This window comes from Vidua macroura, chromosome 5 (genome assembly GCF_024509145.1).
Source record: "Vidua macroura isolate BioBank_ID:100142 chromosome 5, ASM2450914v1, whole genome shotgun sequence".
NCBI classification, from domain to species: Eukaryota; Metazoa; Chordata; class Aves; order Passeriformes; family Viduidae; genus Vidua; species Vidua macroura.
Window position 1 is genome coordinate 72,975,102 of NC_071575.1, and position 15,610 is coordinate 72,990,711.

At 60.7% G+C, this 15,610-nt stretch overlaps 1 protein-coding gene across 1 annotated transcript in view; it reads left to right on the top strand.

Annotated features, from left to right (window-relative positions):
* Positions 1 to 13,765, top strand: part of SHANK3 (SH3 and multiple ankyrin repeat domains 3) — a 179,018-nt gene extending 165,253 nt beyond the window's left edge. The window contains 2 exon segments of the mRNA XM_053978334.1: positions 13,134 to 13,218; positions 13,220 to 13,765. Of these exon segments, the coding sequence (XP_053834309.1) occupies positions 13,134 to 13,218; positions 13,220 to 13,681 (547 nt within the window). The 3' untranslated portion in view covers positions 13,682 to 13,765.
* Positions 13,766 to 15,610: the final 1,845 nt, after the last annotated feature.

Sequence of the window (15,610 nt, forward strand, 5' to 3'; positions counted from 1 at the left end):
GTCCTGGAGCATCCCGGCGTCACTCTGGCCTATCCCAGCAGATCCAAACTGGGAATACTGGAGTGGATCCGGGGGGGTCTCCCTGCCCCAGGGTGTCATTCCTTGCGGAGCCGGGTGTCACCCGAGGTCCCCTCCCTCATCCCGAGCCGAGGCTGATCAGGGATCCTCTGGAATCGGTGCCCATCTCCAGCAGCGCCGGAATTTTGGGAATTCCGGGCTTTTACGAGCCCTGCCAGGATCCCACGCTGGTTTGGGATTCCCTGCTGGGAATCCGCCGGCTCCCGGTGACATCAGATCGTCCCTTTCCGTGTCCCTGTCCCTTCCATCTGTGTCCATCCAATCTCCCGGTTTTCCCCTGGAGAAATTTCACCGATTTCAAGGATCGGCCCTTCTCCATCCTCTCTTCCCACCTTCCCTGCGATCCCTGCAATTCCCAGCCCCCGGATCCTGCTGTTTTCCCGCACATCCCGTCCTCGCTCCCCGCCGGAATCCGGCCCTTCCAGCCATCCCGCAGAGTCCCACATTCCCAGTTTTTTCCCTTTCGGGAAAGTCACAGCCTTTCATCTCCCAAGTTTTGGGATGTCAAAGGCTGGAAACGTTTCCCGGGAAGTCGGTGGGGAACGGAATTTTTAATGATGGCGACGGCTCTCCCGCATTGTCCGAGTTCTCCTGGGTTTTTTATGGAATTGCTGTGAATTCAGGGAATAATGGGAGCAGGCTTAGGTAAGAGGGGGTGACCCAGTTTGGGACGCGTTTTCCAGGCTCTGGAATTGTCCAGAGAAGGGAAGTGTCACCTGAGTGTCCCTCAAGAGCTGCCGGGAGCCAGAGGTGGCCTGGAATCCCACAGGGATGGGGACAGGGAGGTGGCCTGGAATTCTGCAGTGATGGGGACAGGGAGGTGGCCTGGAATTCCAAATGGGGACATTGAGGTGTCCTGGACACCCAGAGGGATGGGACCCTGGAATTCCGCAGGGATTGAGGTGACTTGGAGTATCCCAAAAGGACACTGAGGGGTCTTGGAATTCCACAAGGAACAGGGACACTGAGGTGACCTGGAGTCCCACAGGGATGGGGACACTGATGTTCCCATACCTGATCCCCCCCAGCCCTTCCAGCGGTTCTGGATCCATGGGATTGGCGGAGCAGCTGCCAATGATTTGGGAATCATCCTGGAATTCCTCCCTCCCCACATCCATCCTGAACTCCCAGCAATTCCGTGCAAGCTCAGGGAATTCCCTGCTCCAGAGCAGTCCCCGGCGCCTTTCCCTGACCGATCCCTGTGGGAATGCTCCCTGGGAACCCCGGGAGGCCCCGATCCGTGGCTTTTCCCCCGAGCTCTAACTCCGGCTCTGTCTCCTCCCAAGCCGGGCGTCCACGGAAGGACCTTTGAGCCGAGGGACTGGGAAAGAGCCCAAGGAATTCTGACAGTGGGAACGTCAGGTCAGGCCACTGACGGTGACAATCCCGGGACCAGGGACACCCGGGACGGTGACAATGGCAGCGGAGCAAGGGGACAACTTCCCTTCATCCGTGGTGGCCCTTGGTGGCCGTGTCCAAGAGCAGCTTCCTCGCGTTTAACCCAAAACCCTGGAATTGTTGAGGTTGGAAAATCCCTCTGATCCCACCGAGTCCAACCCTTCCCAGCACTGCCGCGTGTCCCCAAGTGCCACATCCACACGGCTTTTAATCCCGCCGGGAATGGGGGCTCCACCCCTTCCCTGGGCATCCCATTCCAGCGCTTCATAACTTCTCGGGAAGGAATTTTCCCAAAAATCCGACTTCACCTCGAGGTGATCCCCCTCTTGCTCCCTGCCCCGGCTGGAATTCCTGTCCTCCGGGATTCCTGGAGCGGTGGCGGGATCCTGGAAAAACCCGGGATCCTGGAAAACCCCGCTGAGCCGCGGGAGAGGCTGGGGATGTGCCGGAGCCGCTCCCGCTGCCGGGAGCCGCGCGAGGCCGAGCGCGTTCCGCGTGTGACATCCGTGTCCCCAATAAAGCTGACGGTGACCGTGACGGGTGTGTGTGTGTCATTGGGGACACGGCCATTCCCAGCATTTTGGGAGCCACGTTCCACGCCCGGAGCCAGCCCTGGCTCCGGATTCACTGCTCCAGCGCTCCAGGCGGCATTCCCGCAAAATTCCCGCGACATTCCCATCCCGTGTCCCCCTGTCCTGTGCCCGGGTGTGGCCGCCCAGCCCTGCCAGGCTCCTGCCATCCATAATCCCGGTTGGATCCATCTTCCCAAACTCTGGGACTCACCAGGAGCATCCCAAACATCCCAAAAACCCTTTGTCCTTTCCGGCTGATCGGAACTATCCGGTCACGGTTTAATTCCCAGGAATTTGGGATGTGGAGGGCCCGGGATTTGTCCAGGTCATTCCCAGGCAGAGCTTTGTACTTCCCTCTGGAATTTGGAGGAGGCTCCAAGCCCAGAACTGTGGGAGCTTTGCCCATCCCAAAGGTTTTTCCAGCTAAATCCCAGCCATGGATTTCCAGCTCTTTTTCCCAAAGTTTTCCTTGGCACCGATAAATCTCCAAGGCAGATTCCAGGAGAGTTCCGAGGTTTTGGGGCTCCGGAGCCAAGCCAGGGGGAGCTTTTCCAAAGGGATCTGGCTCCTGGGGACTTCCAGGAACATCCCATTGGTCCCGGTTCGGGGCTCCGGATCCGAGCTCAGGGAAGCTTTGCCGAGGACTCCCGGTGATTCCCCAGGAGAATCCCAAATGTGGAATTCAGGGCTCCAGATCCGAGCTCAGGGAAGCTTTGCCAAGGGGTCCTGGCTCCTGGAGACTCCCAGGAACATCCCAAATGTCCCAGCTCGGGGCTCCGGATCCCAGCTCAACGGAGCTTTTCCAGCGGCTCCTGGGAACATCCCAAGTGTCACAGTTTGGGGCTCCATATCCGAGCTCAGGGAGGGTTTTCCAAGGGCTCCCCAGAACTTCCAGGAACATCCCAAATGTCCCATTTTGGGGCTCTGGATCCAGACTCGGGGGATCTTTTCCAAGGGGTTCTGGGGACTCCCAGGCGCATCCCAAATATCCCAGTTTGGAGCTCTGGATCTGAGCTCGGGGAAGATTTTCCAAGGGCTTCTGGCTCCTCAGAACTTCCAGGAACATCCCAAATGTCCCACTTTGGGGTTCTGCATCCAGATTCGGGGGAGCCTTTCCAAGGATTTCTGTCCCCTGGGGACATCCAGGAGCATCCCAAGACTCCCAGTTTGGAGCTCTGGATCCGAGGGGAGCTTTTCCAAGGGTTTTTTTTTGTGTCTTTGCTCGTTCCTTTGTTTCTCTTTAACCCCAAAAAGGATCCCGGGAAGCGGGATTTGAGCTTCCAAAGGGAGCCTTTCCGGTGCTGCTCTGCAATTCCATGAATTCCTTTATATTCCCACAGATCTGAGGGAGAAGGAGAAGAAACTTGAGCCCTTTGGGGTTTTAGTTCCTTTTAGGGTAAAGCTGCCTCTTTTTCTCTGATCCTAAATGAACTCCATGTCCCGGAAGTGGTGTCACATCCCAGCAAAAGCTTGGAAAAACACCCCCTGTTTCCTTGTAGGCTTGGGGGGCTTTCCCGGGGAAATTCCCACGGGAAGCAGGGATTTGGGATGAAAATCGAGGGAATTGGCTGTGGGGAGGGAAGGAGAAGGGGGATTGGGATCGCTGAGCGAGGAATAGAGGGGATTTGTGTGGCAGGGAGGGGTGGGGATGAGGTGGCCACTTTTGGAAAGGAGGTGGCCAGGATTGAGGAGGAGGTGGCCAGGATTGGGAAGGAGTGGGTGGGATTGGGCTGGAGGTGGCCAGGATTGAGGAGGAGATGGCCAAGTTTGGGAAGGAAGTGACCAGGATTGGGAAGGAGGTGGCCCCTTTTGGAGAGGAGGTGGCCCGGATTGAGGAGGAGCAGGTGGCCAAGTTTGGAGAGAAGGTGGCCAGGACTACGAAGGAGGTGGCCACGTTGGAGGAGGAGGTGGCCAGGATCAGGAAAGAGGTGCCTCCCCAACATCTGAAGAGGAGGTCCCCAGGATTGAGGAGGTGGCCAGGATTGGGAAGGAGGTGGCCAAGTTTGGGAATGAAGTGGCCAGGATTGATTGGGATGGAGATTCCAGGATTGGGATGGAGATTCCAGGATTGATTGGGATGGAGGTTCCAGAACTGGAATGCAGGTGACCAGGATTGGGATGGAGGTTCCAGGACTGGGATGGAGGTTCCAGGATTGATTGGGATGGAGGTTCCAGGATTGATTGGGATGGAGATTCCAGGATTGATTGGGATGGAGGTTCCAGGATTGGGATGGAGATTCCAGGATTGGGATGGAGATTCCAGGATTGGGATGGAGGTTCCAGGATTGATTGGGATGGAGATGACCAGGATTGGGATGGAGATTCCAGGATTGGGATGGAGGTTCCAGGATTGATTGGGATGGAGGTTCCAGAACTGGAATGCAGGTGACCAGGATTGGGATAGAGGTTCCAGGATTGATTGGGATGGAGGTTCCAGAACTGGAATGCAGGTGACCAGGATTGGGATGGAGGTTCCAGGATTGATTGGGATGGAGGTGGCCAGGGTAGGGATGAAGGTGGCCACGCTGCCAATGGCCCTGCGTTCTCCACCCTCCCTCCCACCGGGCTCCATGGATTCGGCTTCCCATGGGAAGAGGCTTCTGCAGGGGTCCCCAGGCACACTGGGATCCCCTGGATCCCGTCCCCTCTGGGTTTCCATGGAATTTCCCCAGGTTCTCAAAGGACATCTGGCTGAGGCTGGGGACCTTCCCCACCAGCAGAGCCTTGGGAGAGCTCAGGGAGGTTGAGCCGTGGAAAACCGGGAATTCTGGGGGGCTGCACTGAGAGGACCCTTCCAGCCCTTGATCCCGGATGATCCCGAGGCGCGGCGGGATCTGGGAAGGGTTTGATGCCTACAAGGAGACAGGGTCCCAGCACGTGTCCTGCCCCGGCGTCACCCGTGTCCCCGCGTCACCGCTCCGCTGGCTTCTCCCATCCCCACATCACCCATCACCCTCATCCCAAGGAAACGGGCTTTTTGGGAAATTTGGGAAGAGCGGCGAGGGGTGCCTGGAGCTCCATGGGATGAGCTCCAGGTCCTGAAGGAAACTCCAGGGGGGAAGAGTGGAAGTGTCCCCATGTTCCCGTCAAAGAGGGGTTGGTCACCTTTTCCTTGAGGTGGGAATCATGGGAAGAGGGTTTTTCCTTGGAGAAGTCCAGAGGGATCCGTTCCAGGAGGAGTTCAGGGTGTTCTGCAGGGTCTCTCACGGGAAGAGATTGGCTTGGGAAGGCCCAGGGCCAACACTTGAGGAACTGGGAATTTTCCTATGGATTCCAGCCCAGAATTCCCCTTTCCTGCTGGGATCAGAGAAGGAAAAAGGGAATTTTAGTTACAACATCCCTGACCCTGCCAGAGCTCCCTGCTGGACACCGGGATTGCTCCGGATTGTCCCTGCTCTGGGACAGAGCTCGGGGATAAATCCCAATCCCGAAACCACTCCGGACAAATCCCAGCTGGAGCCTGAGACCCCCTCGGGTCTCCTCCCCATCCCTGCTCCAGCCTGGTCCCCTTGGGATGTTTTTCCCATGGGATAACGATGCATTCTTCCCAGAAATTCACACATGCACATTCCCAAATGATCCCAGACTCTGCTCCAATGGCAGCTCCCAACTTTCGGCATTCCCGAGGCGTCCCCGCTCCCGGCACGGCTCCGGCATTTCCTGCCTGTTCCGCTGCAGAAAGGGATAAAAGTGGGAATAATCCAGGGGTTTTGGGGCGTTTGGAGCCGCCATTCCAAACCTGGAAGCTCCTGGTCCTTATCCGGGTGGGATGAGGCCATTCCCTCCTTCCCGACAGCACAGCCCAGGGATCCCAGGGAATTTCCACAAGTTATTCCCTCTGGGAAGCACCGAATCCCCGGGAACATCCCGTGGCCTTTGGGGGTGGCCGATGGCACCGTCACTGTCACCAGCCCCGGGGGGACATGGAAAAACTTGGGAATTTTGTGTCGGCTGCTCGGTGTTGTTTTGGCTGTGGGGCATTTTTCTCATGCATTTGTTGTTTCCTTCCTTTCCCAAATCCCTGCCTTGCCCAAATCCCTCTTTCCGATATCCCTGCCTTTCCCAAATCCCCATTCCTTCCCAAATTCCCTGCCTTTCCCAAATCCCCATTCCTTCCCACATCCCTGCATTTCCCATTTCCCTGCCTTTCCCAAATTCTTCTTTCCCATTTCCCTGTTCCTCCCCAAATCCCTGCCTTTCCCATTTCCCTGTGTTTCCCAAATTCCTCTCTTTCCCAAATCCCCATTCCTTCCCAAATCCCCGCATTTCCGATTCCCCGCCTTTCCCAAATCCCTCTACTTCCCGAATTCCTCTCTTTCCCAAATCCTCGCATTTCCCATTTCCCCGCCTTTCCCAAATCCCTCTCTTTCCCATTTGCCTGCTTTTCCCAAACCCCTGGCCCTTTCCCAAATCCCTCCCCTCTGCTCCCTCTTTTCCCAGCCCTCCCAGCAGCTCTGTCGCTGTCCAACCCTCCAGGCTTTGGCTGAATCCATGCAATTCCAACCGCCCCATTCCCGGCCGGCCACACCCTCACCCATCCCGCGGGAACCACCCCGATCCCCCCCCCGTCCCCCCAGTTCCCACCCCCTCCATTCCCCCATTCCCGATCCCCCTCCCCAAACCCAAGCGGGGGTCTCCACTCAGGGAACACCAAGGCCGGATCGATTCCCGCGGTTCTCCCGGCCCCGAATCCCTCGGGATCGACGTCCGGTGGCTTCTTTTCCGTGTGGCGCTTCCCGGACCGGAGCTAACATTTCTCTCATTGCCTCTTTTCCTGCTTCCATGTGCATGTCCCGCTGCTCTGTCCTAGATCCGCCTCTGGCCTCCGGAGGGTGGGCGAGTTGTGTAAGTGAGCACGTTCCCATTCCATAGCTCCATCCCACCGGGAATGTCCCATTCCTCACCTGTCTCTTCCCCTCCCCGCTGCCGCCCCGCTCCCGCCGGCGTTCCCGAGGTTTTTGGGAGGCCGCCGGAGGGAGCGGCGCCGGCTCCGGGATGTGCGCGTCCCTCGGGAGCATGGCCCTGTTCCCTGTGCTGTGGTGGCGTGTCCGGCTCTTCCCGCTGGTGTTCCTGCTGAGGAAATTCCCGTCGGGATCCCGGGGGGATTGGGGCCGTGGGCTGGGAGATCCCGGAGCAGCTCAGTCCTCTGGGAAGGGTGGGGGAGACACCAGGAAGTGTGGGAAAGGATCCCAGGAAAGGTGGGAGAGATTCCAAGAAAGGTGGAAAAGACCCCAGAAGGATGGAAAAGATCCCAGGAAGGGAGGGAAAGACACCGGGAAGTGGGAAAAGAGAAGGACACCGGGAAAGGTGGGAGAGACCCCAAGAAAAGTGGGAAAGGATCCCAGAAAAGGTGGGGAAAACACCAGGAAAGGTGGGGAAAGACCACAGGAAGGGTAGGGAAGGACACCGGGAAATGTGGGAGAGACACCAGGAAAAGTGGGAAAAGGATCCCAGGAAAGGTGGGACAGATCCCAGGAAAGGTGGAAAAGACCCCAGAAAGATGGAAAAGATCCCAGGAAAGGTGGGAGAGACACCAGGAAAGGTGGGAGAGGATCCCAGAAAAGGTGGGAGAACCCCAGGGAGGGTGAAAGACATTCCAGGAAGGGCGGGAGGGAATTCAGGAAGGGCGGAAAAGATCCCAGGAGATGGGAAAGGATCACAGGAAGGGTGGGAGAGATCCCAAGGATGTTGGAAGAGACTCCGGGGAAGGTGGGAGAGACCCCAGGAAAGGTGGGAAAAGGATCCCAGGAAAGGTGGGAGACACCCAATGAAGGGTGGGAAAGACCTCAGGAAGTGGGAAAGGCTCCCAGGAAAGGTGAGTGAGATCCCAGGAAGGGGGAAAGGACCCCAGGAAAAGTGGGAAAGGACCCCAGGAATGGTGGAGGAGATTCTGGGAAGGACCCTGGGAAGGGGGGCAGAGCATCCCCGTTCCAATCCCAGGAAACCTTGGATGCAGGGATCCATCCGTGACTCCCCAGGGTTGGGGCGGGGGGGGGGGGGGGTCCCAGGTCCCCCTCTGGAGCAAAAATTCCATGAGACAGAGGAGGGAGCGCCGGGGATCCTGCTCCATCCCAATCCCCCAGGGAAGTCACCCGAGGCCACAGCAGGAAAACAGGGATCCAGGGATTCCCCTTCTGCCAGCAACGATTCCAGGATATCGCAGTGGCTTCCAGAGCTTCTGGAATCCCTTCCTCAGCTGCCCAGGCTGGGATGGGACAGCAGCGGGATCCCGGGAAAAGCTGTTCCCACTCCAGCTCCCTTGGACTGGAAGGGGCAAGGCATGGGATTGGGAGGGCCGGAGAATTCCCCCTGGGAATTTCCCAGCGTGCATGGCCGGCTCTGTGCTCCTGGTTGTGCTTCCTCCGTGTTGTCCCCGTGTCCCGTCCTCGTGTCCCGTTCCGTGTGCGGAGCTCCGGCTCCATCCGTGTCCCAGCTCCCGGAGCCGTTCCCGGTTGATTTTTCCTTGTCCTTTTCTGCCAAGCGCTGAATTCCCGAGGCCGCGGCCCCATCCCGGGAGAGCGGCGCCGGATCCCGACGCCCCGGGAATGCCGGGGGCCGCGTTCCCGCTTTCCCGACGGCTGCTGGATGCCATTCCCAGGGATTTGCTCTGCTCCCGGGTGGGGCGGAGGCGTGGGATGCTCGGAAGCTCCCGGCCTGCTCCGGATCTTTCCGGGAACACCCGGAGCGGGGTCATTCCGGAGGCCATGGGAGGCTCATCCCATCGGATCCAGCCGTGGATTCATTCCCTCAATCCTGGCACCGGTGTCACGGAAATTTGGGATATTTGGGGGACACCGGGGGGGAACCACCCCCTGTGTTGGCACTGGGGCCCTTGGATCATCCTATGGATCATTCCAGGGCTCATCCCAGGGCTCATCCAAGGTTTATCCCAGGGCTCATCCCGAGATTCCTCCCAGCCCTCTTCCCAGGGCTCATTCCGAGGTTTATCCCAAGATTCCTCCCAGGGCTCATCCCGAGGTTTATCCCAAGATTCCTCCCAGGGCTCTTCCCAGGGCTCTTCCCAAAGTTCCTCCCAGTGCTCATCCTGGGGCTCATCCCAAGATTCCTCCCAGGTTCATCCCGAGGTTCCTCCCTGGGCTCATCCCAAGGTTCCAGCCAGGCTCATCCCACAGCTAGCAGGTTCAGGACAGCAGGAATTCCGTGTCCTGCTCCAACACCTGATCCCAGATCCTTTGGGATGGCCACGTTCCATCCACCAGAGTGAGCGGGATCAGGAACTTCGGACAGTGTTTGATCCTCGCCCAGTATCCCTGTCCCGGCTCCCAGTATCCCTGTCCCGGCTCCCAGTATCCCTGTCCCGGCTCCCAGGAAAAGCCAAGGTGAAGATTGGGATCGGGATCAGGATCAGGGTTGAGACTGGGATCAGGATCAGGGTTGGGATTGGGGTCAGGGTCTGGATCAAGGTTAGGATTAGGATTGGGATCAGGATCAAGATCAGGGTTTGGATCATCTGTGAACTGGGATCGGGATTAGGGTCGGGTTTAGGATCAGGGTTAAAGTTCGGGTCAGGTTTAGGGTTAGGACCAGGATCAAAATCAGGATCAGGGTTGAGGTTAATTTGGAATCAAGGTTAGGGTCAGGTTTAGGTTCAGGGTTAGGATCAAGGTTAAGTTTAGGGTCGGATTGAGGGTTAAGATCAGAGTCAGCATCAGGGTCAGAGTTAGGATTGGGATTAGGGGCAGAGTCAAGGCTGGGATCAGGGTTAGGATCAGGGTCAGGGTTGGGATTGGGATCAGGGTCAGGGTTAGGATTGGGATTAGGGGCAGAGTCATGGCTGGGATCAGGTTTGCACTTGGGATCAGGGTCAGGGTCGGGATCAGGGTCAGAATTAGGTTTAGGGTCAGGATCAGGGTCAGAACCAGGTTTAGGGTCAGGATCAGGGTCAGGATCAGGGTTAGGGTCAGGATCAGGGTCAAGGTTGGGATTGGGATTAGGGGCAGAGTCATGGCTGGGATCAGGTTTGCACTTGGGATCAGGGTCAGGATCAGGGTCAGGATTAGGGTCAGACCCAGGTTTAGGGTCAGGGTCAGGGTCGGGATCAGGCTTAGGGTCAGGATCAGGGTCAGACCCAGGTTTAGGGTCAGGATCAGAGTCGGGATCAGGGTTAGGGTCAGGATCAGGGTCAGACCCAGGTTTAGGGTCAGGATCAGAGTCGGGATCAGGGTTAGGGTCAGGATCAGGGTCAGACCCAGGTTTAGGGTCAGGATCAGGGTCAGGGCTATATTTGGGATCAGCTTTGGAGGAAGGTCCATCAAAAGGAAGGAAGATCCTATGGATCCATTGGAAGGAAGATCTCACAGGAAGATCCATGGGAGGGTCAGAGGAAGATCCATAGAAAGGCTGGGAAAAGGTCCTTGGGAATGTTGGAAAAACCTCCACTGGAGTGTTGGGGAAAACCCCACAGGAAGGTCAGAGGAGATCTGCAGAGGAAGATCCATGAGGAGGCCAGGAAATGTCCATAGGAAAGTCGGGAAGATCCGTAGGAAGATTGGATGGAAGATCCGTAGGAAGACTGGAGAAACGTCCATGGGAAGACTGGGAGAAGATTTGGAGGAAGATCCATGGGAAGGTTGGGAACAGGTCCACGCCTCGGCCAGAGGAAGGTGGGCGTGGTCACAGCCCCTTTGGAAGCTGCCCTGGGAATTGTGGGAGACAACTCCAAGGAATTGTGGGAGGCAACTCCAAGGGTTTGGGGGCCCACACGGAACAGCGGAGCAGCTGCACGGGAGCCTCGCCGAGGAGCAGGGAACGATCCGAACTATCCCAGGAGTGATCCCAGCCAGCCCAGGAACGATCCAAACGATCCCAGGAACGATCCGAACTATCCCAGGAGTGATCCCAGCCAGCCCAGGAACAATCCAAACAATCCCAGGAGTGATCCCAGCCAGCCCAGGAACGATCCGAACTATCCCAGGAATGATTCCAGGAACGATCCCAGGAATGATCCAAACTACCCCAGGAACGATCCCAGGAACGATCCAAATGATCCCAGGAGCAATCGCAGCCATCCTGGGAACAATCCGAATAATCCCAGGAATGATCCCAGCGACTCCAGGAATGATCCAAATAATCCCAGGAATGATCCCAGCGACTCCAGGAATGATCCAAATAATCCCAGGAATGATCCCAGCGATTCCAGGAACGATCCCAATGATCCCAGGAACAATCCAAATGATCCCAGGAACGATCCGGGCTCGGGAGCTGCCCCATCCCAGCTCCTGGAGAAACTTGGAGCACTGGGAATGCCGCCTTGGAGCTGCCTGGAAAAGACCCCAGGAACGGGAAACCGCACTCGCATGGATCTGGGATTGCCTGGAGGGAAAACGGATGATCCCAAAGGGTTCCTAAAACGTGGGAAGCTCCCTGAGGAGTCAGCTGGGATCCGGAGATGTTGGGATTCCCAGCAGGAGAGGAAGGAGCCGGGAATCCGGGGTGTGGATGGGATCCAGCTGTGGCTCCGTGCGGGAAAACGGACTGCCTGGAATTCCCAACGGGAGCCCAGCCACATCGGCGCATCCACAGGCTCGGGAGGAACACCCGGATCCTTCGGATTTTCCATGGCTGGTCCTTCCCAGCTGCCCCTCCCAGGGCGTTCCAGCAGATCCAGAACTTTCTCTCCCAGATCCCGGTGGGACACGGCCACGTCCCCGCACTTCCCATTCCTCACGGACATCCGGCTTTTCCCTGTCAGAGCTTCCCGGAGGCGATTCCTTCTCTGCTGTGCCAGGGAAGCGGAAAAACGGGAATTCTCGGGAATGCGGCTCGTCCTGCGGATCTTCAGCTCACCCCTTCGGAGCCATGGATTTATGGGATCCTTGGAGCTCATCAACATTCCCAAAACCAGGAGGTGGCGTTCAAGGCAATGGTGGATCCCAGCAGCATTCCAGAGTGTCCCGGTTTTCCAGGAGGGAGCTGAGATGGGAGGCCAAGCAGGGCAGTGGCAGGGAAACTGAGGCACTGGGCTGCGGGGAATTTTATGGGATAGTTCTGAGGACAAGTGGAGTGGCAGGGATGGGATGGGATGGGATGGGATGGGATGGGATGGGATGGGATGGGATGGGATGGGATGGGATGGGATGGGATGGGATGGGATGGACCCCAGAGCCCCTGCAGTGCCACCCCTGCCATGGCAGGGACACCTCCCACTGTCCCAGTGTGCTCCAAGTGCCAATATCCAACCTTTCCTTGGACATTCCAGGGATGCAGGGGCAGCCCCAGCTGCTCTGGCAATTCCAGCCCAGCCAGGAATTCCCAATTCCCAAGATCCCATCCATCGCTGCCCTCTGGCAGTGGGAGCCATTCCCTGTGTCCTGTCCCTGCAGGCCTTGTCCCCAGTCCCTCTGCAGCTCTCCCGGAGCCCCTTTAGGGCCTGGAATGTGCTGGAAGCTCTCCCTGGATCCTTCCCCTCTCCAGGGGAGCATTCCCACCTCTCCCAGCCTCCCCAGAGCAGAGGACTCTGATTTTCTAGGATTCATCCAGGTGTCAGATCCCTTTCCTTTCCCACTCCCTGTCCATTCCACGGGGACAATGGCAGGATGGGGACAATGCCAAGGGGACAGCACCGCTCTGAGGAGCTTTGTCCCCATCCAAGATTCCCACGGCGGCACAGCCAGGGGGACACCGGCCCGGCCACCCCCGGGCTCCTCACGCCACACTGACCACCAGGTGACCGTCACCAGGGCTGTCCAGAGGGTCCTCCCATGCCGGGAGAACGCCGGAAGGTTCCCTCTTATCCCAGCTTTTCTCCACGGGGTCGCTCCCATTCCATGTGGGGTCAGCATGGGGACGAGGCGGGACGAGGCGCAAGGTCCTCGTCCCCAGGGCTGGGGACATCTGGGGGGGGCGCAGAGCCGTGCCAGGAGGGCAGGACCGGCCGGGAATCCCCACCCTGCAGGCGCTGCCGCCGGAATCTTCGGGACATCCCCCCCGGGATATCCCGCCCGAGCCGCGTCCCCACCCCGTCCCACCCCCGATCCCGCTGGATTCGCGCCCCCGTTCCCAAGCCCGGCCTCACCCCCTTCCCTCTCCTCTCTTCTCTCCCCCGTCTCCCCGCTCTCTCCGCAGACTTTTCAGTAGTTTAGGCGAGCTCAGCACCATTTCCCAGCGCAGCTCCGGCACCACCTTCACCGTGCGGCCCGGCAGCCGCTACCCCCGTCACCCGCCGCACGCCCAGCCCCGTCAAACCCGCGGCGCTGGAGCGGCCGGAGCCCCTCAGCACCGTCCGGCCCTACGGCCTGACGCCCCCCACCATCCTCAAATCCTCCAGCCTCTCCATCCCCCACGAGCCCAAGGAAGTCCGCTTCGTGGTCCGCAGCGTCAGCGCCCGCAGCCGCTCCCCGTCGCCGTCGCCGTCGCCGGGGCCGCCGCTGCACACGCTGCACCCGCCGCGGCCCTTCATGCAGAAGCCGCTGCACCTGTGGAACAAGTACGACGTGGGGGACTGGCTGGAGAGCATCAACCTGGTGGAGCACCGGGACAAGTTCGAGGACCACGAGATCGAGGGCACCCACCTGCCCGCCCTGACCAAGGAGGACTTCGTGGAGTTGGGGGTGACCCGCGTGGGGCACCGCATGAACATCGAGCGGGCGCTCAAGCAGCTGGTGGACAGCTGACCGCGTCCGGAGCCGCCGTGGGAAAGGGCGGGGCGGTATTCCCAAGCCAAGAAAACCCACTTGGATTCTCCTTCTCCTTCTCCGAGCGCTGCACTGAGGGCGTGGAGCCGCCCCCCGGCTCCCGCCCGCCCCGGCCCCCGCCCCGGCCCCGCGCCGCCTCCGGCCCAGGAATGTTGCATGAAATTCCTCCTCGTCCCCGCCCTCCCGGAGAGTCTGGCCTGTAAAATCGCTCCGTGCGCCCCGCCCGGGTGGCACCGGGGACAGGCAGGGACGCGCCGCGCTGGTGGCACCGCGGCCTGGAGCCCCCGAGCCGCCGGGTGGCACCTGAGGGGGTGGCACCTCCCGGGGTGGCCCTGCCGGGCTCAGAGGTGGCCCAAGATCCTGACAAGTCCCAGGTGGCCCTGCCGGGAGGTGGCCCCGGGTCCTGACACCCCCCAGGTGTCCCCGGCAGGGTCACAGTTGTCCCTGGTAGGCTTGGGCGTGGCCCCGGGTCCTGAACCCCCCCCAGGTGTCCCTGCCGGGGGGTGGCCCCGGGTCCTGAACCCCCCCCAGGTGTCCCTGCCGGGGGGTGGCCCCGGGTCCTGAACCCCCCCCAGGTGTCCCTGCCGGGGGGTGGCCCCGGGTCCTGAACCCCCCCCCAGGTGTCCCTGCCGGGGGGTGACCCCGGGTCCCCCCCAGGTGTCCCTGCCGGGGGGTGGCCCCGGGTCCTGAACCCCCCCCAGGTGTCCCTGCCAGGGGGTGGCCCCGGGTCCCCCCCAGGTGTCCCTGCCGGGAGGTGGCCCTGGGTCCCCCCCAGGTGTCCCTGCCGGGGGTGGCCCCGGGTCCCCCCCAGGTGTCCCTGCCAGGGGGTGGCCCCGGGTCCTGAACCCCCCCAGGTGTCCCTGCCGGGGGGTGACCCCGGGTCCCCCCCAGGTGTCCCTGCCGGGGGGTGACCCCGGGTCCCCCCCAGGTGTCCCTGCCGGGGGGTGGCCCCGGGTCCCCCCCAGGTGTCCCTGCCGGGGGGTGGCCCCGGGTCCTGAACCCCCCCCAGGTGTCCCTGCCAGGGGGTGGCCCCGGGTCCTGAACCCCCCCCAGGTGTCCCTGCCGGGGGGTGGCCCCGGGTCCTGAACCCCCCCCAGGTGTCCCTGCCAGGGGGTGGCCCCGGGTCCTGAACCCCCCCCAGGTGTCCCTGCCGGGGGGTGACCCCGGGTCCTGAACCCCCTCCAGGTGTCCCTGCCGGGGGGTGGCCCCGGGTCCTGAACCCCCCCCAGGTGTCCCTGCCGGGGGGTGACCCCGGGTCCTGAACCCCCCCCCAGGTGTCCCTGCCGGGGGGTGGCCCCGGGTCCTGAACCCCCCCCCAGGTGTCCCTGCCAGGGGGTGACCCCGGGTCCTGAACCCCCCCCAGGTGTCCCTGCCAGGGGGTGGCCCCGGGTCCTGAACCCCCCCCCAGGTGTCCCTGCCGGGGGGTGGCCCCGGGTCCCCCCCAGGTGTCCCTGCCGGGGGTGGCCCCGGGTCCCCCCCAGGTGTCCCTGCCGGGAGGTGGCCCCGGGTCCCCCCCAGGTGTCCCCGTCGGGCTCGGAGGCGGCGGTTCCAGCGGGGCCATCCCGGCGGCGCTCCCGGAGAAAGGAAGGAATGAAGGAAAAGAGGAATGAAGGAAGGAAGGAAAGGAGGAAGGAAGGGCCGGGAAGGCTCCAGCGGCGGCCGTGCCACCCCGAGCCGTGCCAGGCCGTGCCAGAAGAGCCCCCCCCCCCCCCCGCCAGTCGGACCCCCCCGGACTCTGAGCTGCTGCCCCGGCCGGGTGAGAGGGAGCGAGGAGCGCATGGATCGAAGCATGTTTGGGAATGTCGGGAGGCTGGGGGAGGGGGACGAATCCCGCAGCAAAAAAAAAAAAAAACAAACAAAAAAACCACAAAAAAAAAAACCGCTTTGGCAACGTTTAGAGGGGAGGGG